At 51.6% G+C, this 25000-nt stretch overlaps 2 protein-coding genes across 4 annotated transcripts in view; one reads left to right on the top strand and one right to left on the bottom strand.

Moving 5' to 3' along the window:
* LOC125959121 (angiotensin-converting enzyme) overlaps positions 1-25000 on the bottom strand; it is a 63594-nt gene that overhangs the window by 26498 nt on the left and 12096 nt on the right. The window lies entirely within an intron of this gene.
* LOC125959132 (skin secretory protein xP2-like) lies at positions 11433-14458 on the top strand. Its single transcript, XM_049691939.1, has 2 exons — positions 11433-11580; positions 12571-14458. The coding sequence occupies exons 1-2, from the start codon at positions 11569-11571 to the stop codon at positions 13642-13644; spliced, it is 1086 nt and encodes a 361-aa protein (XP_049547896.1). The 5' UTR covers positions 11433-11568; the 3' UTR covers positions 13645-14458.

The raw sequence follows: 25000 nt of genomic DNA, 5'->3' as shown, positions 1-25000 counted from the left end.
GACTGACTGATTGACTGGCCCGAGTGCTTGATGTCGGTTTGGGGCATCAACGCATTTGTTGATGAGCAGACTAAATCATTAAGATCTGCGGATGGTGCGCCGTACATCAGCATTAGACGCAATTGCTGTACGTCAGTGGCCATTTTCTAATTAACGACCCAGACAACCTCTGTACCGGCCATCAATCGTCTCCGTCGTCACATTCCGAAAGGGAAGCCTCATTTGTAGCACAAGTTCAAAAGTCGCCACGCCACGGAGAGCGATCCGCGAATGAACAAGATGAAATATTTATATCGCAGCTGCGGCTTTGGTCGGTAGTAACGTGCTCTATTTTAAAAGTAAAGCCGTAAGCTACGCCTTAGCTCACGAAGATGGGCAGCGATAGAAGAGCGAAGCCCGAATACGCCTGAAGTTAGGCCAAACGTGAAAATCTGCTAATTTTTCAAATTGAGAGCTAATCCAAACCAGGGACACCACCAGAAACGGGGGTGATAAAACTTTTTTGACGAAAAACTCCTTTTGACAAGTAAACTTTTAAACCTCGTCTTAAAGGTAAGCATACTTCAACATGTAACATATTGCAAACATTTCAAATGCGGAGCGCATGCGCGCGCACGTTCGGGCTGTTGCCTACCCCGCAAGGGCAAACTTTCCCACGGAAATGGATCCGGCGGCAGGTGGAGCCCACGATCGCGTGGCACTCACGCAGCAACCGACGAGCTGTATTATCAGCATTGAGGTGCACTCAACGCACGCACGAATGCGATGAGTTTTCCACCGGTGAGTTACCGAGCAGCGAGCGCGCCGTGCGTAGTGGTGGAGGAGGGAGTTTGCAAGCAGCGCACCACCAGCGCCATGCTGCTGCGGTGCGATCGGTTGCAAACCCGGCATCGATCATTGGCCGATCGGTCGGACCATCAGCCGGAGCCTTACATAAGCTTACGACGATCGGCACTACTAACACACTTCTTTCTATTCTCGCAACCAAACACCTTCAGCAGCAGCAGCAGGAGCAAACTCACTCTCGGACCATGGGTTCGGAGATTCGTTTTCACTTACAAACGACCGCTTTCCACTGGCTGGCAGCCCGTTTGGCTCCGTTTGCTCATCGTACCGTTCCGCACAGATAGGATCAGAGACCACCAGCAGCAGCAGCAGCAGCAGCAGCAGCAGCAACAGGACCAGCGCTGGTGTCCAGGGGAAAAACTAGTTTCTGCGATCAGCGCATCAAACCTGGCCCGGCGATGGCTAGCAGTGGTTCTGGAACGGGCTCTGGACACTTTGGTTATGTTTTATGTGCCAGCTGATTATATGGTCATCGGTGTGCATTGGCCGGTTGCTTTGCATTCGTCGTCATCATGTGTGCGTGTGTGTGCGAGTGTGCTGCGTAGTTGCGTGGCATTTAATTGTTTATTGGAGGCACGTTTTTAGCGCAATAGCGCTCTCGTGACACACTCGTGCAGTGTGTCGTCGTCGTTAAGACCACGATCAACAACACGAACTGACCGCAAGGCCACTGGCGCGCGTTTTTGGTCGTTTCGATTGGAATTTCCCTTTTTTTGACGTAACCTTGACGTTTTTGATGCATTTACGTATTTTCCATCGCCACCGAAGACCAATTAAACTCGCACCTTCTTTTCTTTTCGCTCCATTTGCATTTCTTTTTCCCGCGTGAATTGATAAAAAGTTCCCGAAAAAACAACAACAACAAAGCTTTTCTCACAAAAAACCCACACACGACGATGCACTGGAGGCGCTGGAGCCGCTTGTGCTATTTCGCAACACGAGGAAACACGCCACGGAATTCCCTTCATCAATTCAATCCACAATCCGCATCGCAGTCGCTATCGTGCGTTCGTGACTTAATAATCAAAACGCCCTGCAGCTAAGCGTGGATTAGTTTGTAAGCCAGCATCGGCATCGCGGGGTTGCTTTCTTTGTCGCAGCTGCACCACACACACACACACACACACATACACGCAGCTATGCAATCAGCTGCTACACACCATGTCATACTTCGCCTCCTCGCGGTGCAGAAGGCGCTACAAAAATTGCTTACTAGCGCACCCCCAAGCTCCGTGTGCACTGCTGCTCGCGCACCGTAACAGATGCACTCAGCGCCCACCAGCGGCACCCACTCACCCAGTGAGGTGCCAATAAATTAATTTATCCGATCAAGTGCTTCCGCACCTCAGGCCCCCCCCATCCCCCTGGATCATGATGATGATGGTGATGATCGATGTTTGCTTTTGGGGCGCTTTTGAGGTCCATCGAGAGGGAGCCCAACATTAGCCAATCGATCCGAATCCGTGCCTCTTTGTTGTGGCTCACCCCATTTTCCACCGATTTTCCGGTCATTTTTCCCGCTCACTCGGCAGCATTGTGCGATGCATTGTCGTATTTTGCTCAACTGAAGGGGTCGAACTGTTGTTGGAGTTGGTGATCACATCACCTTTTTTGTTTCCGTTCCGCCATCGGGTGGTGTTGATGGTCAGTGTGTTAGCCTTCGATCGCACCGGTGACGGCGGCGACGGCGACGGAATGAAAGAGAAAACGAACTGCAATCCTCCAATAAAGAGGAAAACGTTGTTTTGTGAAAACAACAAAACAACACACAACCGACGTGAAGGAAAATCAAAGCAGAAAAAAAAACTGAAATCAAAGCGCCCAAAAATTTGATCGCCGATCGTGATCGTGAAGAGCGAAAGAGAGAGAGAGGGAGAGAGGGAGAGAAATAAAAGGCCAAAACCGCTGGGCACGGTGATTGTGCCAAATATAATAATAAAAAAAAATGGCGGGAGGGAGGGAAAATTGTTATTTTCCTTTTCTTCCTCCATTCCACCATCGGTTTCGGTTCGGTTTCATCCTCGCGATCCCCGATGGCCAAGGTGCGATGTGGCAACGCGCGAATGAAGCGCGAAACACTTAATTGGAATCACTGGAAATGATCGAGCGAGACAACGCCGCGAGACGGCGAGGAATGGGCACAACCAAATTGGCCACAAAAGATGGTTTTCGCCGCTGCAGTGTGCAGTCTCGCGGTCAAACCACAAATGGAGGGCTAGTATACACACACACACACACAGGGCTTTGTCGAGATCGGTTTTTGTGTGTAGACCGATCGGTGCAACCACATTTTTCAGCTGTCACTCTCACTCTCGTGCTGTGTCTCAGCCATTATGTATCCCGTGGCATACATTTCCCGGCGAAAAATGGGTTGCGCGCCAACGCAGGTGGTGCGCAGGTGTAAGTCCCTTCGAATTCTTAACCCATTCCAACGCCGATTGTCTTTCACCCAAGCGCCAGAAGTGCACGATGCACTCACATGATGTTGCAGGTGCAGCATGGAGATGGAAAACAGATTGTAAAATGGTTCGTAACACAGGCGACATGTACGACGAGACGTACGAGAGGACGATGTACGAGCCAACCAACCAACCAACCAACCAACTGGCGGCGCGATCGCGAACCAAACAAACACAAAATGAATCAACAGTGAAGTAAGCGAAGCTCCGTCCTACGGAGTGAGCGAACGTCCATCACACGGCGGAGAAGAAGAGAGGTGGAAAGCACCCCTTCTCCCAACCCCCTTTGCTCGGGAGAATCGGGAGCGCATGCGTGCGAGCCATCAGCCAATCCCCCCATTTTGGTGGAAGTTGCGGCTGGAGGTGGCAAAACGAGAGCGAAAGTTATGTTGCGTCGTTACGCGCGGCACGAGCGTCTTGGTACCGCTACGTACGTACGTGCGCAGAGCGGTTGGCGGTGGAGTAACGGCATCATCGATCGCCTTCCCTCCCCTTTCCTTCCCTTACTCCTGCGTTGCTTAATTGAGCAGCGCCAAGGTCGTCGCAGCAGCAGCAGCAGCAGCAGCAGCAGGATGGACGCGCGTTCGCGCACGATTGAACCGCGACTAATATCTGTCTGGTGTGTGTGTGTGTGTATCTGTGACACTTGGATCGAACCACAAATTAGTTGCTGCGGCTTATTGAGCATTTTCTTTGCTTCATCATCGGTTTCGTCGGTAACATCGGTTCGCTGCTGGAGCAACAACTGGAGCATCCATTTTGGAGCTCCTCTTCCTCCCTTCCAAAACATGCGTGGAAGCAAATGCCAACGCATGCCGCCAGCCATGACAACCCTTTTGGAAGATTTGGCCATTAATGTTTTACGATCGCGCGATCTAAAGTAGATCAACGTACGCGTCGCGTCTCGCCGCACGTAAAAAGTATGTGTTTTTTTTTTATAATTTGCGAGCTCATTAGATGCGCGACGAGTCCTCGAGCATACCAAACGGTTTGACCTCACGAACACATCACAACCTTCCTTCCTTGTCAGTCAAGTGCATTGTGGCAATTATAGCGAAATTGCGTTTCCTTTTCCTCGGCACCGCTTACAGCTGTCGACCGTTTGTTTTTGCTGTTGTATTTTCGTTGCTTACTGCATTTGCACGCCACACTTGAACCACTGGAACTGGACTGGTGTGATGGTGTTAGTGTTGATTAGGTAATTGCAAGCAAACTAGGAATGCAGATCGCGCACTGCGAGGTGCCGGTACGCATCGTACGGATTCCTCGAGGAATGTTGCACTCCCTTTCCCCCCATTTGTCACATTCCAAGCAAGCGGACCGGTCGGAAGATGAAATAAAATACCGGCACCGCCATCAACATCATCATGATCTGCAAAACACAATTCACAAAAAGCAAACCATCCTTTCCGTCCTCACCACGCGGGCACCCGAATCCTTTCAACTGTCCACTTGCAAAAAGAGGTACCCGGGGTGGCATGCTCATGGCGGAAAGCAATTCAAAACCCGGTGCGAAATCAATGCGCATTCGGTAGCGCATTTCATCACCCCGCGGTGGGGGGTGAGGATGCATAAGGTCAGGTCAATTGAATTCGACGACTCCTGGCTCGTCTGAAAGGGACTATACCCTTGAGCAGCTGCAGCTACTGCTGTTGCAGTGTCCAGGTCCAGGCTGTCCGCTTGACCAACGTGAAGACCGTTGAAAAGAGAATGTCCGGTTATGCAATCAAATAAACCCAACAGCTCCGACAGCATCACCGACCAGGCGGCCAGTGGGCCAGTTTGTCATCCAACTGACAGACGGACTTAGACTCGTCTGGATCAGGTGGCAATGAGCGGGGGGACCATTGAAAACCAGATCATTTCGGTTCATTGGCGCCGCAATCGATGCCGTTCGATGCATCGCTTTGACTTCTTGCCGACGCAATAAAGTCGGACAATTCGGAAGGGATTTTGAGAGATAACCAAGATGGTGGAGAGAATTAGTCTTCTCGTCTCAACGTCCTTGAACTCACACGCACACAGACTCGCACAGAGACTCGCACGTTCATCATCGGGGGGAAAGAATGTCCAACGCAAATTCCCTCGCATTAATTCCACCCCAAAAAGGGGAGGGAGGGGGGCCTGTCAGTAACCACTTCCTTCTTCCGTCCGTTCTACTCTGCTCTGCGGCAGGAAGCTGCTTAATGGAAACCAGGGGCAAGGGGCACAGATTACTAGAAGATACGATGCTGACGACGACGACTACAAGTCGGGCTTTACGACAACGAATGGCCCTGAATGCTCGCATGATGTTCTGCGTCCCTCGAAGCGTGACATAAATTCACACAAAATTGTAATCACCTCCTCCCCCTAGGTTCTCGGAGCTCGTTGATGATGTTTTTTTTTGGCTCAAGAAGTTGTTCTGGTTCTTTGTTTGCGCAGACACGCACGAAACACACCAAGACTTGACAGTGTGTTGAGCCTAAAGCGACAACGAAACGATCGGTAAGATTGGCTTCCACCCTCCGCAGACCGGGTATTTGTTGATTTTCCGAAGGGAACAAACACTGCAACATGGTTGTTGTAGTGGTGAGATGGCACAAAGGTAAATAAATAATTTCTTTCCAAAACAAAAACCGATCCCACCAACTGACTCACATAACGTACTTCAGCTGGTACGTCGTACGCAGGATAGTAGAGGTAGAGGCTGGGGATGAGACCGCGTAACCGCGCCCCTTCGAATTGCCAATCGTGGGCCCAACATTTTATGTTGGAATAGACGCCAGCGACACCCAGAAGCAGCAGCAACAGCAGCACCAGCACCACCACCAAGGGACAATGGGAAAATGAGCACAAATTAGATTCCGCCACGCAAGTCGTCAGATGACACACACTCCCTTGACGCGATCGCGCGATGGCAAAATGGCGATGGCGAGCAGAGGACAACAGCACTGGCGGATGATGCAAATTCGCGGCTGCATTCGTGGCCGTCTCCGTTGCAGCGCCATTCATCCGCGTCTAGCGTCGCAAACCCCGTAATTAGTTCGGCTTTACCAGTGACCATCGCACACACCGGGGAGAGGGAGCTCCCGTGTTTGAACTCGCGGTAAGGGCTCGCTGCCCCATTATGTCACCCTTCATTTTGCGGTGCACGCCAATACGGACCAGGCCGCGTCCAGGCGACCAGTTCGACCCTTCGTTGGCCTCTCGTTGTCACTTCGCTAGAGGCCGAGAAGAAATGGCAAAAAAAAACTCATCATCACCGACCTTAAATCACCGAAGAAGAAGGCAGGGAGGAGTAGGAGAGAGTAAAATGGTGAAAAATCAATGAAATTAACACTGAACGTGGGGTGGTGGTGGTGGTGGTGGCCACCTCGTGCCGCAATCGCGGATTTCAAATGCACCACAAACGGGGTGGTGACGGTGACGATGCGATCGGAATGATTGATGGGTCGTTCGCCCAAACCGGAGGGCGGGGAGTGGACAACAAAAAGGGAAAAAATAAGAAGAGGAGGGTAAGAGGGAGGTTAATTTTATATTTTTTTACTGTCAGTTTTTCTTTTCGCTTTTCTACCGCCGGGGCAGGCCGTTATAAGACAAGACATTTTCCAACATTCCATACCCTTCCATACCGCTGCGGATCTTCCATCGCGGGTTTTCTTTATGAGTCGATTGAAAGTGTGACGCGAAAGAGTGATGGGTGTGCGATCGGTGTGAAAATGATTTCCCGAGGAAATTGAGTTACCATCGGGGCCCCCAGAGCCCGGCGATGTTTACCTAATTTATGCAACGCGCGTTCGCGTTCGCTTCTTCGGCCGTTTGGCGTTTTGTTTTTGCTGATGATCGTTTCGTTACACAAATCAACAGCAGCAGCAGCAGCAGCGGCAGCAGCAGTAGCTCCTCGTTTCGCTTCAAGCAACGATCATCATTAGGTGGAATCGAAGTGAAAAGCAACTCCATACTAGGAGTCTTGGCGTTCTTTTTTTTTCCGTTGGGATTATGAGCCCTCACCGAACGCAACAAATTGGTCGCCGGTTTAGAACGCAGTGACAGTGTGCAGGGCTCGAAATGCGCAAGGTCCCGGCCGGCCGTACTGAACTCCTCATTACCTCGTGCGATGGCTTGCCTTGGCGCATGCTGACATGTTTCTTCTTTTCTTGTTTTGCGCAAAAAAAAAAGAACTGATCATAAAATTGACCCACTTTGACTGAGCGACGACACACGGACGACTCTGGATCTTCCAATCCAGATGTCGTACCATCACTAATGCGAGGGTCACGAACGTGCGCTGTAAAATGCACGATAAACGAACCCAGCTCTGCTCAATATATTCTGCAAATTACGGGAATCCATTTAAACGAAGTGAACGAAGCGCACTAGCTGCGCGATCCGATTTATGGTTAATGCAACTCGAACGCCAGCGCCAGGTGAAAGTATCAACAAGACGAGCAGCGCAGGAAAAAGAGAGGGAGAGAGAGAGAGACATACTTTCGTCTACTGATAAAGAAGTGGTGTGTCCTTGGAGTTTAGCTCTCCTCACACAGCCACAGTCACAGTAAAAAACGCCAAAAAAGCACCACAGACACAGTTGGAGACGCTTTTTACCTTTTAATCACCTTTTCCCGGGGTGCCGGATCGGTACACGCGGCGTGAAAGTGCGACGCGAGTGCCGCGTCTGCCCCAAAGCCGGTCGACCGTGAAGCGCTTGCAATGCGACATACCAACGGGAGCAGTCAGGCCCATTGAGTCGATAGTACCACCGCGCCGAGACGGAAGAATCAACCTGCCAGTCGGAAGAAAACGCGACGCAACATGACGCTCGCGCGGGCGCCCGGTTCGTCGCTTCACCGTCGTCAGTTGATGTCTAGTGAACCGCTGCGCAGTAGCCTCGGCCGCGCAAGCTGTCATAACACCCCAAAAAAGATGGACCATGATGACCGGACAGGAGGAGGAGGAAAGCGACTTTGTTTACCTCGTACCAATCGACGCGCTTTTCCTGCGCGCGGCTGCCGACCACTGACATCGATCGATGCGCCCGCGCACACGCGCACCGGCCGATTATGGCACCAACTTATGGTGGTGATGGTGGTGCACCCCATTGGTGCTGCTGCCGGTGGTCACGACGTTATGTGATGGTCAGCGTCATGTGGCCTCGTTGGTGTGGTGATTGCCGGAAAATAGAGTACAGTGCGCATGTGTGCGTGTGCGTGTGTGTGGCCCTGTTTTCCTTATCGGCAGAATTTTCCCATCCAACCGTACCACACACCGTACGGTGGAGCGCTGCTTCCTCGACGATGCGTACGAGAGACGTAACCCGGTTACGATGTCGTCCAACCTTTGGCGCGGCGACACGGCCACAAATCAGCCAATTATGAGCATTGTTTGGAGGCGGGGGTTTCGTTTTTCCGGTGAGCCAAAGAGCGACGCGACGACGGTACCGCACACGACCGTGGCCGGTCGCAAGGTTTACATAAATCCTGCACCAGCACCAGCACCGGGCGTGCTTGGGTCACGGCTGGCAGCGGCTGGCTGTTCCGTTTACCGGGTCAACCATTTTCCAACCGCTGCCAGCGTGCCAGGTGTGCGACGGGTGCCAACGAGCCGCTAGGTCAACAACATCCGCTCAGCAGCGGTAGCAGCAGCAGCAGACGAGCAAGAACTGTGACGGTATAAGCCGCAGACGAAGCCGCAGAAAAGGGAGAGCAAAAGAGAGAGAGTGAGCGGCGCCACCGAACTTCGTTTCGCTTCCGTCTTCCGCTCATTGAGCCCGTTGGCGAATAAATCTTGGCGCGGTTGGTGGAAACTAATGAAACATCTTCATGTCATGCAGTGTGCTGGTGTACGGTATGGTAAGACGCGAGTTAGCGCTCGAACTAAGAATGGAAAAACGGAATGGCCAAACGAGAAGCATTGTTCGGTGGACGATGCTAATGATGTCGACCCTCTTGTTTGGTTGTTGCTAAAAGCCACAACACAAACCGTCTGTCCGCGGTAGATTAGTTGCTCACGATTTTTCTACCCTTTTCCATCGACGAACTTGTGGAAAATCCATTTTATATCGATCACAAACATCCAAAAAGCGGGCCGCGCGTCTCTTTCGCAACCTCATCACGATGATCGATGATGATAATCGGACAGCACAACGTGTCCGAGCAACAACGGCAGCCAAATTTCTATTTTTTCGCTCTCGAAGGCCCCCCGACATCCAGCGCGCGCGCGCGCACCGAAGAGATGCCGACCATCGCAACACATCGAAATTCGAAGGACATCCGTTACATGTTCTCATAAATGTTTCGACCGTGTACCGTCACGTCACGGTGTACTTCAATCCATTAGCTTGTTACCTACTCTGTCCGTGTGCCTCCGCCGCCGTGTGTGTGTGTGTGTGTAAGTGTCTCCGAATGACAGGATGTTGCAAGTGTCACACCGGCCAATCGATGTGTCCTCGCGGCTTGCACCTGGAAGCTGCTAACGATTTCTATTAAGCCGCCGATCGGGGGCCACCACGCTCTCCATCCTGCCACCGTTTTGGCGTCCTTTGGCGAGGCTGGCCACTAAACAACCGATGTCGACCTTGCCTCGGTGCTGCCTGTCACACCGGAGATGGAGACGACCGGAGCTGGATGGTTTCTAATATTTTCGCCACCTTCACCATACGATACGATCGGCTGATGATCGGTGGGGCCAGGGAGTGAAAAGGCTTAATCTGAGGCCACAACCACCACCGTACCCGACGATGCTCGTTCCTAATTCAATTGAAACGCTGCTCCGGTCTCCGGTCGTGGCATAGCAATTTGCGGGGAAAGATTATCGCAATCCGCACCGCCACATGAGCTACGAACTTAATGTGCACTTAACTGGTGGAGTGTTCGTGCGTGTGTGTGTGTGTGTGTGCCGAAACTGTCACACTCTGGTCACGCTTACGGGTTTTGTGCGCTTGTGCGAAGTGTGTTAACATGGATCTGATGGTTTGATTGCAGCATAAGATACCGTCCTAGTACTCCCTGCTCAAGGCTTGGCTTTCGAAAACGAAACAAATCAGCGCCGGGATCTCGATGCTCGTTGCTTTCTTTCAGGTGCCTGGCCACGATAGCAACTTTACGTTAAGAACTATCGAAACGGGGTTGAAATAAGTTGCAGTCGTAGACGGCCACGGTTAAGATGAAAGCAATTTTCTTTGCGTCCGAAGTTGTTCTTATACAGCTCGGCAGGAAGTTTGCAAAGAACGAAGAGCTAAAGGTGTAAAAAGCTATCGAAATGCACGGTTCATATAGTCTCTGGACTTGATGCGTTGTTAGTATATGTTTAACTCTATTAAATATGCCTTCAAATGACAGTCAATGAAAGTTGCTTCACTGTGAAAGTTGCTATCAAGGCAGCCCATCTTTAAAGAAACAACCAAAAAGCTGTCAAGCCAGCAGGAAAAGGCTCCATTTTATAGAAAAAATAATTATGAAATGACCGTCACGAATTGTGCGATTTTAGAAAATCATATTTCAAGGTGCACTCTCCCATGGTCGCAACCGCATCACTTCCCTGGCATATGCTGTTTCAAGCCTTTTTCCCATACCGTACGCTCCGTGAAGCGTTCTTCCGCTTTGGCAATGGTGTAGAAAGAGAATTTGCAAACCTAGAAGCTCGCTAAAGCTTGCTTCACTTGCAAAAAAAAGCGCAAGAGAGTGAAGAACGAAAACAATCAAATGCCATCGCACTCGGCGGCCCAAAGCGAGGGTCGGGCCTTCAGATCGATGCCGAAAGACGTATCGAGCATGCATGCATGCACGCACGCACGCACGCTTTTTGGAGCATTCTTCCGCGGTGGACAAAGAAGAATGGCCCCCCACAGCACCGAAGCGGCGCAAGATCAGGATATGCCGCGAGGCGAGGCGCACGAGGCGCGAAGCGGTTGCCGCACACTCACTGATGCGATCGTAACCGCGTCACTCACCGCTAGTGGCGTCGTAGTAACCGGCACACACTTTACACTAACCGACCTCCCACTACCCACTACGAGTAACCCATAGCCGGTCGGTCGGTCGGTCGGTCGATCGGTCGAGCGTGAATCGCGGGCGCTAGCTGCGGAAGGCTACGGCGAAGGAGTGCGTTCACTGTAGCACGAGTGGCGTAGCGCCGGTGGTGGGAGCATAAATGTGTATCATAAATGGGCCTTTTGTATAAAAGAGGTACGGCACCTTACCGACACCATCCAGTATCTCTACGGACTCTGGAACCACCAGTACTCCACCGTCGCTAGCTAGTGCAGTTCGTACGCCGTATCACAATGAAGTCTTTGGTATGTTTGCCTTGTCATTTTCATTTGCCTCTGCCTCATTCCTTTTCTTGCCCTTTCGGCGTTGCGCAAATTCAGAGTGTGTCCCACTTCAAAATCCCGCCCCCAAAAACAACATTTGCTCCAAAAAATCCTGCTTCGTGAAATACAAGTGTGCCAGTGCTACTTCCTGTATGTGTATGTGTGGATCTCCTTTGTGCATCCTTTGCTTGTGACGATCTTAACGATCATTGGACTTTTGAAAACGGGGATATACTTCAAGGAAATCCAGCAATTTCCAAGTGCAACAGGCTCCGGTAGTGATTGGTTACGATACGGTCGTCTTTGAATGCACAGTGTGGTCACTGCATGTGTGTGTGTGTGTGTGTGTGTTTGTGTGCCTTGATGATCGTAATCACTTACAAAGGGGAAGGATTATGACGACAAGCAGCGATCGTACGACTTAAGCGAAATTTGCATTCAAATGGTGCACAGGCGCATTGCCAGTCACATACACACACGCGCACACACACACGCAGGTTAGCGTGTCTCGGTTGGGAAACGTGTTTGACTCCTTTCGGTGCAATCCTCTCATCCCTCCCCCCATCACTTTCTTGCAAACTGCAGGAAGTAGTTCAACTTTCGCCCACCGTTAGCGGCGCTTGGCATTGACTCGGTCCTCGGTCCGAGGTGCGCCTCAAGAGAAGCTCAATTTCTGCCCGGGCAAACGTCTTGCGATCAGCAAAAAGCCGACGCACGTTGTTCCGCGATATGCGATAGCCAATGATAACGAGACGTGAAAATGGCTTCTCTACACCGGGAAGTCGATTACGCTAGAGACAGGTTGGGAAGCGAGGGATGATGAGCCATCAAGTCATGGAGACGAAGAGTAGGAGAAGGAGGAGGTGAAGGATAAGCGTGCAGGATATTAATACCAGCAGCAGAAGCAGTAGCAGCCCGGCCCCCGACATTAAACCAAACCCTCTCCTTTCCATCTTTTTCCTCCACGAACAGGTGTTGTTGGGTTTGGCCACCCTGCTGGTCTTGAGTTCAGCGGCCAACGAGAAGGAGCAGTCGGCGGCCGACGAAGCGAAACCAGCGGTGCAGGGTGAGAAGCGCCACGAGAAGCGTGGGCTCTTCGAGCATGACTTTGGTGGACACGACTTCGGTGGACACTCGTTCGGTGCCTACGAATCGTACGGACATGGACACCACCACATCGATCTGCATCCGCACCACGAAAAGACGCTGACCGTCGTCAAGAAGGTCCCAGTACCATACCCAGTGGAGAAGCACATCCCGGTGCCAGTTGAGAAACATGTTCCGGTCCCAGTCAAGGTTGGAGTGCCGAAGCCATACCCGGTCTACAAGACCGTCCACTACCCGGTGAAGGAGATCGTCAAGGTGCCAGTCCATGTGCCAGCTCCGTACCCCGTTGAGAAGAAGGTCCCCTATCCAGTCCATGTTCCGTACGATCGTCCCGTCCCGGTCAAGGTGTACGTCCCAGCTCCGTACCCGGTCGAGAAGAAGGTCCCGGTCCCAGTGAAGGTCCATGTCCCGGCCCCGTACCCAGTTGAGAAGAAGATCCCTTACCCAGTGAAGGTCCCGGTCCATGTTGAGAAGCCGTACCCGGTCGAGAAGATCGTCCACTACCCAGTCCACGTTCCGGTCGATCGTCCAGTCCCGGTCCATGTCGAGAAGCCCGTCCCAGTCCCAGTGGAGAAGCCAGTGCCGTATGAGGTCATCAAGAAGGTCCCATACCCAGTCCATGTCCCGTACGATCGTCCAGTTCCGGTCCATGTCGAGAAGCCCGTGCCAGTCCCGGTGAAGGTCCCAGTCCCGCAGCCCTACCCCGTGTACAAGCACATCCCGGTCCCGGTCGAGAAGCACATCCCATACCCCGTGAAGGTCCCAGTCGAGCGTCCGATCCCATACACCGTCGAGAAGCACGTTCCGGTTGAGATTGAGAAGCATGTGCCGTACCCGGTCAAGGTGCCAGTTCATGTGCCAGTCCACCATCATCACCACGAGGCCGAGGAGTACCACCACCACCACGAGGAGCTTGACCTGCACCACCATCATCACTAGAGATTAATCGTGTGTAGCATTGTGATAACCATAGGAATACGCTTCCATTTTCCATTTCTTTTTTCTCCTCCCCTCTTTTGTTGCTAAACGAAATCCTTCTTCGACGACGACAACACCCATCTATCGCCGACGTAATAGCTAAGTCCAATCATCCTCAGCCAAACACAGACACACACACACACTTCAGTCTACACACACCAACCATCTATGTGTAACGCAACAATGTTTTCATCCACTCAAAACGAGTGGCATCGAATCGATCGATTTCAGTTCGATTGATAAGTTTAATGTTAGCGCGATATTCAAAACACACAAACACACCTGCAGCCTTATCCCCCGTTCCTCCAATACAGCACAGTAAACGAGAGCAACAAGCAGTCCGAGCCATGATGTGGTTGTTTGCAACAACGGTTTGGGCCCCGAGGGAGACATATCATAATTTTCTTAACAAAATTCGAAGGACTTAAGGTCCAGAATTGTTTGACGAACTTTGAGATGTAGTAGCAGCATCACACTGCCATTCTACTCCCCCCGGGGGGGAAAATCCGCACCCCCTGCAGCCCTGCAGGCATTCCAGGCCCATGACTGCGTTGACTTCGTTGAAGTCGTGTTTTGTTGTCGGACTCTTCTCCGTCCGAGCGAAGATGGTGTTGAACTATGGTATAATGAGCATTACTTTACTAATATTGAAACCGAAGACAAACCATGACAGTCGTGGCAGATAACAGTGGCCAACAGAAAGAGAGAAAGAGAGAAAGAAAGAGAGAGAGCAAACCACAGAGAGAGAGTGACGAAGAGAAATGAAATAAAATCATTGTTGAAACCAAAACACACACACCAATCGCAGATATGACCGCCACGGGAGTTTTATGTGAGAGAAAAGTGTTTTTCATTAAAGCTCGCCGGCTAGCTGATGGCCTCTTTTCCGAATTGCGAATGCAGCACCTGAACTGATCGCTACAGACCTTCTCCCCTTCTCCCACCGGCAAAGTTTTCTCTAATTGCTCGACCATATCGGTGTCCGTTTTCCCCCGAACCCCGTGTTTTCCTCCTTCGATGTGTCATGTGCCATCGTGTGCCAAAGCATGCGCGATCTCTGTTTGATCTTTGCACCACGCACCAGCACCAGCACCACCATGATCATAAAACATAAATCAATCAAGCGTACGCAAGACGAAACCCGCACACCATCATCAAGCTAATCATTATGCACCACTATGGCGGCTCCACTGGTCACCGGCGATCGGAAGGTATGCATATCCTTGTCGTTTGTCGGATTGGTTGCGTCATCGCATCCGATGCTGCAACCTTGCAGAGGCGCCCCCCCCCCAGCGGGAGGGTGGAAAACACTTAAGAGCGCCACCGCGTCGAGCCACCAACCAAGCAAACCAAGCATTCTCCTACGCGAATGCGATGCGATCGAGATCCAGTTTCGAATCTCGATGCGACGATCGCCAATTAAGCTCCGTTGCGCCAGGCATTTCCCTTCGTTCCGTGTACACACGCTCCAAGAACACACGCTGCTGCTGTTGTGGCGGTCGCGATGCGGTTTCGCAACGCGACCGCCAACCAAACGAACCAGCATTGGTATTGATCTCGATGAGGCCACCGGCAGCAGCAGCAGCAGCAGCAGTAACCACAGCAGCATGTGGCCCACTGCCCGACACATGTGTAGCACGATGCCGCGCACGATTCTTATGCTTCGATGCTGTTGTAATACACCCGTTTCCTGCCATTAGCTTACGGATGAGGTGGAGGAAGAGAGGGGGTACTGTACCCACCAGCATGCACCCACCAGAGGCCTAAAGGTTTCTGTAACATTCTGGTCGCTGCCTGCCAAGGGTGCTACTTATGCGCCGGACCGACCTCCCCTTTCCACCCAATCGGTTACCTGACATTAGAACCGGCCACGCGAGCCCCCGACGATCCGTGATTCCTTTCGATTTCTGGAGCGTGCGCCCGCGGACAACAATAATCGATTCTAACGTCGTCCAAACGTCTTTGCTTTGGTCCAGGTGAGGGTGGCGGACAAACAACCACAGGCCAACCAATGATGGTGGCGATCTGCCACCGGTCTTCTTGGTTGGATTCGTGACTGACGCTGAATCGTGAAGGATCTCGCCTTGAGGCAAAGTGGAGCACACGGATGTGCGCCAGCGTTCCGTGGGACAAACTGGTTCATCTTGTGGTTGCGGACCAACATCACATTCTAGTTTGTTTGCGTTGCTGTTTTGCTCTTGTTCCAATTATGCTAATTATTAAGTGCATTAGTGATGCAGCCATTTGTCGTTAGAGAAGGCAGAAAGGGAAAGCCAAATCGAGGAACGTTCTGCTCTCAGTTGTTGATGTCCAGAACACCAGAAGCTAACGATTTCAGTTATTCTGATTTAACTAGTTGTGAATTGAGTAACTCTTCTTTAATGATATGCAGAGATATCAGAAAATTATTTATTATTGTTCAGAATTACTAACCAGAATGGAACACGTCAACGGTTAGTACTCCGTTTTTCCTTTCGAAGTTGAAAAACGAATTCATGTCGATTCGCTTTGCGCCTCGCATTAGTTTGCCTCAGCCCCTGAATGTATACGCGATCGTCGATCGTACTTTTCTGCTCGGAAAATTGTGGTTGCTCGATAGTGCTTCGTGATCGTGCTCGTTTCACCGCTAGCGTGCGGTGCGCACATAATTTCAGGGTTAACTCAACCGCAGACCACAGAACACACCACAAAGATCATGCGATCGATCGTTCAAGAAAACATCGCCGCATACCGATCTACATTTTTCGATCTGACCCAGCGTCCACACTAGCAGATTATCTGGAGTTACAGAGTGTGTACTGCTGAGAAAAAATGCATTTGGATTTTACTTCGATTTTCACTTTTCGTTACTTACCATTTTACTGTTCTAAACTTTCAAAGAGTCAAATGGTCAAAGTAGCTCACAATTGTTGCTTAAGTAACTTTAAATCCTCCAAGATAATCTGGGACAGATACCGCTGTTTTGCATGACCAAATAATCACCCAATGTTGACGTAGGTTGAGAAAAATGTATTTTTCTTATTCAAATCCTACCCAGTTTTCAAATTCACAAGTTTTACTTTCATCTATACTTCCATTTCCAATCGAGCTTCTCTCATTCCTTCTCGGTTAGTAACATTGCAACACCAAAAGTCCTCAGCAACCATGTGTGATCCTTGGCCGTACCGGTCCAACGTCCATCGACCATAGCCCTCCTAACCTACTGACGGCCCTTTTGGGTCGTGCCTCAATTTACGCTCAAAACTCATAATCCCTGTAACAAATCGACAATCAGTAAAATCACCACAGGGGAGGCGCCAGGGCAGGAGGCGCTTACCTCACACACATTAACATCCACAGACACTCGAAACTGACATTCAATAGAGCGATGTATGTTGAGCGGAGAGCCGTAAGAGAAAGAAGGAAAACAATGTTAAAGAAATCCGTCCCGTCTGGTTACCATTGCCCCCCCCCCCCCCTTCTTGTCCTCGTCATCATCAGGCAAACCCCTCCTAAGTGCTCGATCTTATTTGCTTTGGTGCTTGGGTGCTGCTGTTGCTGCTGTTGCTGCTGGTAATTGCATAATTTATGATTGACCAGGCTCCAGCAGCAGTGTGATCGCGAGCGCGCGCGTACGTGTGTGTGTGTGTGTCCCGTGTGGCTTATGCATCGATGCACGGCTGACGCGAATGACTAAGATGCTGGATGTCATTAATACGCGCCTCGCGGTGGGGGGAGGTTTAACGTTTGCTCCAGGGCAAAAGGGCTAAGCGATGGAGCACCGAGCGCATATGGACCCTATTTTCCTTCGTGATTGCTCTGGATCGAGTGAATGAAGGAGAGAATAGAGCGATTCGTGTAACACCCGGCTGGCCGGCCCTCGCATTACAACCGGCAAGGGGATCCCTTTTCGTCTCGTCATCTAATGTTTGCTTTAATCCTCCGCCCAAGAAGCAATCACTTGACCGACGAGCGACAAGCGACAGATGCGGCTACTAAGTCTGCTGCTAGTAGTTGTTACGCATGATTACGGATGATCGAAATGGTCGAGAAGAAAGAGAGAGAGATGAAAAATCGAATCCCGCTGCAGGCTTCTGCGCACAACGCGAGGGAGAGAGAGAGAAAGATCGCAACATAAACAACATATCGAACACATATTGTGCCTCTTTCCTTACTTATTACTCTCGCGTCTCGGTCAGTGTATTGTTGGGCTGGCAGGCACGCAGACAGGCAGGCAGGCAGATTGGCGTGCTGTGGCCGGGTAATAATGGTTACTGCATTTGTGCAAAAACGCTCCCCCATGCTGCACTATCCTCCTCCTCCTCCTCCTCCTGCTCCTCCTCCTCTCTGTCTTGGCCCGCAGCATTACCTGGTTTCGCCTGATGCCCTCGCCATGCCAGATAGCTCGACTGTTGGTCGGCTGTTGGTCGGCTTTTGGGGTTGTCGACGGCGGCGAGGGGGAAGGTTGGTGATATAATCGAACATTTAGAAGAGCACATAATTGTCCCGCACGTCAGTTGCTGTTGCTGCTGCTGCTGCTGTAAAGCTATTGAGCGTCACTAATCGATACGATGCGAGGCTCGATGCGGCCTCCAAAAAGGATTACTGATGCCGCAACAACACCGGAGAGCTGAACTGTTTTTGGGCTGAGGGGGGGGGGGGGGGGGGGTACCTACGCGCCTGGCAACATTCTGGCTGCCGACTAGTCCGATCCGATCAGATCAGAAACGAATCAACCGCTGGGGCAGGCGCTGCCGTGTGAGTGCGCTGATCCGCGTCTCGCAATGCGCAATACGACGCGGACGCGGACGCGACACGGGAGTGAGTTTGCGACACTGCGACGCGCATTCCCTTGCGAAAGACGCCAAGACGCCGCGAGGCGCGAGTGAAATGCGATCGAAATTGGAACGAAATGGAAAAAAGGGCTTGGCCGGTGGTACGGTCCCTGGGGCGGCCTGGCTAGAATCCTCTGTCTGGCGAATGCTGCCCGGTCCCGGCAGGTGGTTCGCTTCACCGTCCGCCGTTCGGATTCGGAATCGTTCGATAGACTGCGACTGCGAGCCCAGAAATGGCCCCACTCCGATGGGGTGGGGGACCAGTTCGCCAAATCGCATTAGATAATTCTCTCTCTCTCTCTCTCCAGCTCTTTACCTGTGCGTGTGTATGTTTGGTTGTAGTAGCACCTCATCGTGTTACGTAACACGCGACTCTCCGCGGGGTCGGTGTACGGTCCGGCACCGACATGTTGGCTTTGTGAATGGTGTTTCGCGTGCGCACACCGTCATCGCATACGCAAAAAAGGATGCAAAAACGGTGCGATGCGTGAGAATGCGTTGGCCTAGATCGTTTCCTTTCGCTAAGCCATTGGCCAATTGGTCACGTTCAAGCCGGGCGAACGCATCAATGTAATGGATGTTTGGGATGTTTATGGCTCACTACTCTTTGGGGGGAGGCACGAGAAGGGTTCAATTAGGCATCATTAGTACTCTGCATCACTTGCAAATAATAGCGTCAGAAGACGATGGTTTCGTTTGCGCTTCATCACACTTTTTATTATTTTGTTTTGGTTTTACTGGACACACTTTTTGTGAAGGAATTTAATTACACTCTCCCTCAACCCTCTCCTTCCAGCCTTCGAGGGCAATCACCTGCCAAGGTTGCTGAAAAACCAGTTTTCCACTGGCGCCACGCTGTCCAGAAATAGACAGATAGAGAGTGAGTGAGCGAGAGAGAGAGAGAGAGAGCAGGAGAGGGCTGCAGGTCTGCCAAAGGTGCTCGCCAAAAAAAAACACACACACATCTCACCAGAAAGCCGCAGAAATGGGCCTCGGATCGAAAGCAAACAAGACTTCCTCGTTGAGTTATGATTCGGGCAGGAGTTTGGAACCGTCCGGGAACCAAAAAAAAGCGCTAGCTACTAGTTGGCAGTAGCTTCGCTACGAAACCAGAAAGCTCTACTGTTTGTTGGTTCGCTCGGTTTCGAGCTCAGCTTAACGTCGACTCGAACGAACGATCGTCGATCGTTGACTGAGCAGCGCATTTTCCAGCGCCCGGTTCGCGCAATTTCCTCTAAAGTTTTTAGCTCCCTGACCACCCAGAGGAAGGTGAGTACGAGGAAAGAGAGAACAACGTGTGGTGTGGTCGACGTGGTTGCTATCGAATTTTTCCCCGTCACCTTCTGTTCGCTTCTATGCTTTATTGGTTCGATACTAAAACTGTCCAACCGGCACGTCAGCTCTAACCGACCGGCATATGGGCTGCCACTGCTGGCTATATGAAAGCGGAAAATCCAAGGCTAGCCAATTTTCAGCCACCGTAAATCCAATCATGGCGCATCACCTAAAATGCATTCACTCGCGGACGGACGTTGCTGATGATGAACACATCCAGCAACGAAAACGAACACTAACAGCCTAAATCCAACCCCTTTGATGACCACAAAACGTAGGTACGACAGAGAAAAAGAGAGAGAAAGAATGAAAGAGAGAGAGAGAGAGAGAGAGAGGGAGAGCAAGAGCAAAAGTGCGAGAAGAAGCAATATAATAAATTTAATTGACTTTACGCCGTTGCGTACACGTCGATGCATCGACAATCGAAACACAACAACGAAAGTTACCCTCGACAATTGTCGGCCGGCGCGCGCGCGCCGCACAATCCGGAGGACGTTCCGAAGTGTGACGGAAAGGGGCCGGGGGGAGGCTTTAATTTCCCCTCGCACGGGGCCCTCTCGCGCGCGCGATCGAATCTTCTTCGATCGCTATCTTAAGGAATGCCCTCAGACTCAGAGTCAGCGCAGCGGATGAGGCGATGATGATGATGTTGACGATGGTGGTGGTAAGTTGCTGGTGGCCACCAAAGAAGCACGGCGGTAATCGCTCAGGCGTGAAGAGTGAAAAGCGCCGCGTGCTGACCTCGCCATAGGACACACACACCATCTTTCGGTGCCACGGTACAATGAAGCTGCCACAGCGATCACTTGCGATTCGACTTGCGGACTTCGGGCAGCCACACCGAAGAACATTGATGCTGCTAATGCTGCGAGAAGCTGCGACGCCATCGACGCCATGTGCAGTTCGGATTTTGAAACACCTAAACCTAGGGAAAGCGTATCGCGATCGTGGTTTAACCTCGATTCAACGAAAAAAAAAAAACAACACTCACAGTAGCCCCAAAAACGGATGAATTCAGAATGTTTGATGCAATCGATGCGATCGAACAGATTGCTCCTATAAACAAACACACCTGTCAAAGCTGTCAACGGAAGCATAATCCAGCATCCAGCATCTCGATTTTGGTGCCATATATCGGGCATAAATCGGCATCGGCAACTGTCACGATCGCGTCGCGTTGTTGCGACATTACAGGTTGCGGGCATTTCGATCATCATCACCAACCATCATCATCACAATGGCCGGCTCAGCATGCCGTCGTCAGTCATCCCCATCGCGACATCGATCAAACGAACCCGGTGACGACCACCCCCGGGCGAGGGGGGACCTTACCAGGTTTACGTAATGGGGGCGCGATCCAAATAATCGCAAAACACAAGCCCTCCCCAAAAACGAAAGACTTCAATGAATGGGTGACGACGACGACGTATGCTGCCAGCGACGAACCCCCCGTCGGTCGGTCGGTCTCTGTCTTTCGGTCAACCGTCAGCCCTAATGCCCGGCTTTGGCTTCATTTCATGCCATTGCTCCAAATACAGATTCGACCTACTTTATGTTGTCGGTCGGTCAGCCGGTTGGTCGGTTGTTGTCTGTCGGTCGGTTTCGATGCTCTTTCTCGGGCAATCCGGGCTCCACTCTCACATCTCACACATCTCTCCGGGCTACTACCCGGGCGGCACGTCCCCTAGTCCGAACCGTTTGCAAACATTGCCGCGCGTCAAATGGCCGATTTTATGCTTCAACCTCCGGCAGGCCCTCTGTCGTCATCGTTGGCCACGGGGCCGCGGCACACTCCGGCGATGCTGGCGGGCTGATTACTACCAGCGCTGAGCCCTTCCCGTGCTAGGAGGGGCTCTGTTCATCCGCTAGCGCCCCGCGAACGGTGACCAATTTCCCGTCGACCTCTCGCGGTTAAGCTTTCGAGCGGCTTGAGGGCTCGCTACGCCATGCCAGGCGTAGCGAAAACGAGCAACAAGAAGGTAAAAGGCCTCCACATCCATCCATAGCACACCGGACCAGGCCAGAGCGCCCCACAGAGACAGAGATAGAGAGAGGGAGATGGAACGAGAGCAGAACTAATAAAAACCTATTTTGTGTTCGAACGCGATCGAAGCATCCGTCGCCATTTCGGGGGCAGGAGGAGGCACGGTTCCGCCGAGAGGGAAAGATTTTTTCCCCTCCCCCTACCAGCACCTTCCTCCCTCGTCGCCCTTCATCGACGACGACAACAGTTGAGCGTTAAAAGTGAAAGCAAAAGACGCGCTCGCAGAGGTCAGCAGCACCGTTTGTGCGGTAGCCAGCATCGTTCTTATGCTGGCAGGCGATGCTTTTGGCGCGTGCCGATGCACACACACACTGAGAATGCACTGCACTGGGAATGCTGAGAAGCTCTTCAAGACACGCGATCGCGCGCTGATCGACGAAAAGAAGGGGACGATGCAGTTGAGAGGGAAATGCTGAAACGAAAAGCGAAAAGCGAGGCCAATAACCGATCGAGGGGGGGAAAGGAGTGGTTTTGGAAAACAAGGGGGAAAAACATTGGCTTTTTCAGTTTTCCGCTGATGCTGTGGTAGTAGCAAACCAGACCCCGCCAATTCACTTGATGGTAATCACGCCAAGGGTTTCTCTCTCTCACTCTCTTCTCTGTGGCTCGTGGAAAGGGAGAGGGGAATGGAACCATTAGATGGCAAACGCAATGGCATAAGAAGACGGACGAAGAAAAAGATGTACAAAGCTTCGCACACACACACACACAAACGACCGAACGAACGAAAACGTTGCTCCGGCACATTATGTTGCGTAATGTTGGCTATCGCGTGTTGGCGAGATCTATCATCAAGACCGTATAACCTATATCTCGCTAATTAATCGCGTGTACCGCAAGCTGATGACAGCAGCACGAGAGAGCGAGAGAGAGAGAGCTGATGGAAAAGGGGAGGGCGGGCAGAGAAAAGTGCATCCTCGCGCCGGGTGCGCACTCCAAGAAAATGGTGGCATTCGCATTCGAACAATGCGTGCTTCGGCGCGCTTCGCGGCGAGAAGAGTGAGTGATGCACTAATCGGAGCGAAATCATTAAATTAATGCCTGACGCTCGGCACCACGGCATAACCAACACCTACACACACACACACACACACACACGCATGCACTCATATTTTTGCCCTATTGTTCTGTTGGTCGCCTGATGCGCGAACGCTTCTCCGCGTCGGTGATCGAATCAAATCAAATGTGTCACCATCTCCTGCCTGCCACAGGACAAGGCACAGATTATTAGCCTCTGTACCGATGCCCATCGGTCAATGATTCGAGCGACTATAGAAGCCGACCAGCGTCTTAAGCAATCTACCAACCAAAACCGGTCCCCCGGCTGGACACCAGATCTGCAGCCAAACTGTAACCAATGTTGCTCGCATCATCATCATCATCATCATCATCAGGAGGCAAAATCATTTGTTAGCCGCACGACGATGCCTTCGGGTACGGCAACATCACGCGAACAGCGCGAAGTGTGGTGGTGGTGGTATGCAACCAGGGGGTGCAGAGGGTGCCCCCGAACATAATAGTGATTATGATGATTTATGCACGACACTCTGAGCCACTGAGCACCCAGGGTTCGGCCCAGCGGCGCTCTTGACCATTTATGAGATTTGTTGCATCGCGTTACAGCCGCAAACCGCAAAGGAAGGTGACAGCGATCCGTGACACAAAGGGGAAGGGGAGAGGAGGAAGGGGTTGGTGATCGCCTTGTTCCATGCATTCATTATCGCCACATGATGCAGTAACATGGGTGCATACACTGCATCCCCGCATTCCTTTCATCGTGGCGGTGGAATATGTTTCAAGCTGCAGCTGACGTTGGATGAAAGGGGAATCATGTGTTGCCCTCTCTTTCTGTTCCGATCTCTGCCATGGTTGCGTCGTGGCCAACCAGTCAGGCAGCGAAGCGTGTCGCCAAAAATATGAATTACAATGAGCTGCACGGAGGAGGAGCGTTGATTTCAATCCAACGCATCGCGATCTCTCGTTTCAGTTATTAGAAGCAAGGTCCGCCAAAACCTCGATTACGATAGGCAGCCGTGAGATTAGATAAAACCCGGCGCACGACGACGCAAGAGCCACACATGGTTTGGATCAGAGTTTGGATCAAGAAGACTCCAGGGCTTGGCCTCCAAAAATGATTGACGTGCGTCACCGCAGAAAAAAAAATCGGCAATCAGATAACGCCTAGAGAAAAAAGATTCATTAATGCACGATTTTTTTTGCCCAAACCCAAAAACCCCGGACATACCGCTGCTACGTCAGTCAGGTGGGGCCCCAGGTGCGAAGACAAACCGAAAAACGACGCGAAAAAAAAAATGGAGGAATTTTTCCATTTTGCCAACCCGCGTGCCGTGGCTTTTCGCTAATTTTCGCACATTTTTCGCATAAACCCTTTTCTATTTTCCAGCTAGGAAGCAGCAGAAGAACGAGAAGGAGACGGCCGCTAATACAGCACCCGGGCCGGAGCCGGAGCCGGGGCCGGGGCCATTGCTTCCTATATATTTACTAGCCTAGTCTTACCGCGTGCCCGGTGCCCGCGGTGTTATGTATCAACGCGGACGACGTGAACGATTCGATTGCATCGTCATCATCAGGCAGACGGTAGTAGTGCGATGCCGGTAACAACCCCCCCCCCCCCCCCCGGCTACCCGGGGCACCCCGCGTAATGTTGCGCTTGTCCGCTTTTCCTGGGCACCATTGTTACCTCGAAACCGAGCGCCCGATGAACATTGATTTTCCAACTCGTGTCTGTTGGTTTTTGGGGGGTTCGAGGCATCTTTCGCAAGAAGAAGGGTAGAAGACAGGGGGTGGTGCTGGTGTTGCAGGCCATTAATTTATATATTTTAACAACACCACCCGGAGCAACACCAACAACAACAACACCGGTTGCTGGCTATTACTATTTACCGACGTTGCGTTTCGAACTTTTCGAAGTTGGTCCCGTCGTACCTCGCTGCCGGCGCTGTCGGTCGGTCGGTGGACCTCTAATTGTCGACGGTTTGGTAAGCAGCGACAAATGCGAAGGAAAACTCTCCATGCTCGCTCTCCCGGACCGTTTTCATCGCTTTTCTTTCGATCGAGATGATGATGATCATGATCGAAAGCATAGCTTTCATTACGGAGTCGC

Source organism: Anopheles darlingi, chromosome 2, assembly GCF_943734745.1.
Source record: "Anopheles darlingi chromosome 2, idAnoDarlMG_H_01, whole genome shotgun sequence".
NCBI classification, from domain to species: domain Eukaryota; kingdom Metazoa; phylum Arthropoda; class Insecta; order Diptera; family Culicidae; genus Anopheles; species Anopheles darlingi.
The sequence above is the reverse complement of the archived record's forward strand: the minus strand, read 5'-3'. Positions and strand labels throughout refer to the sequence as shown.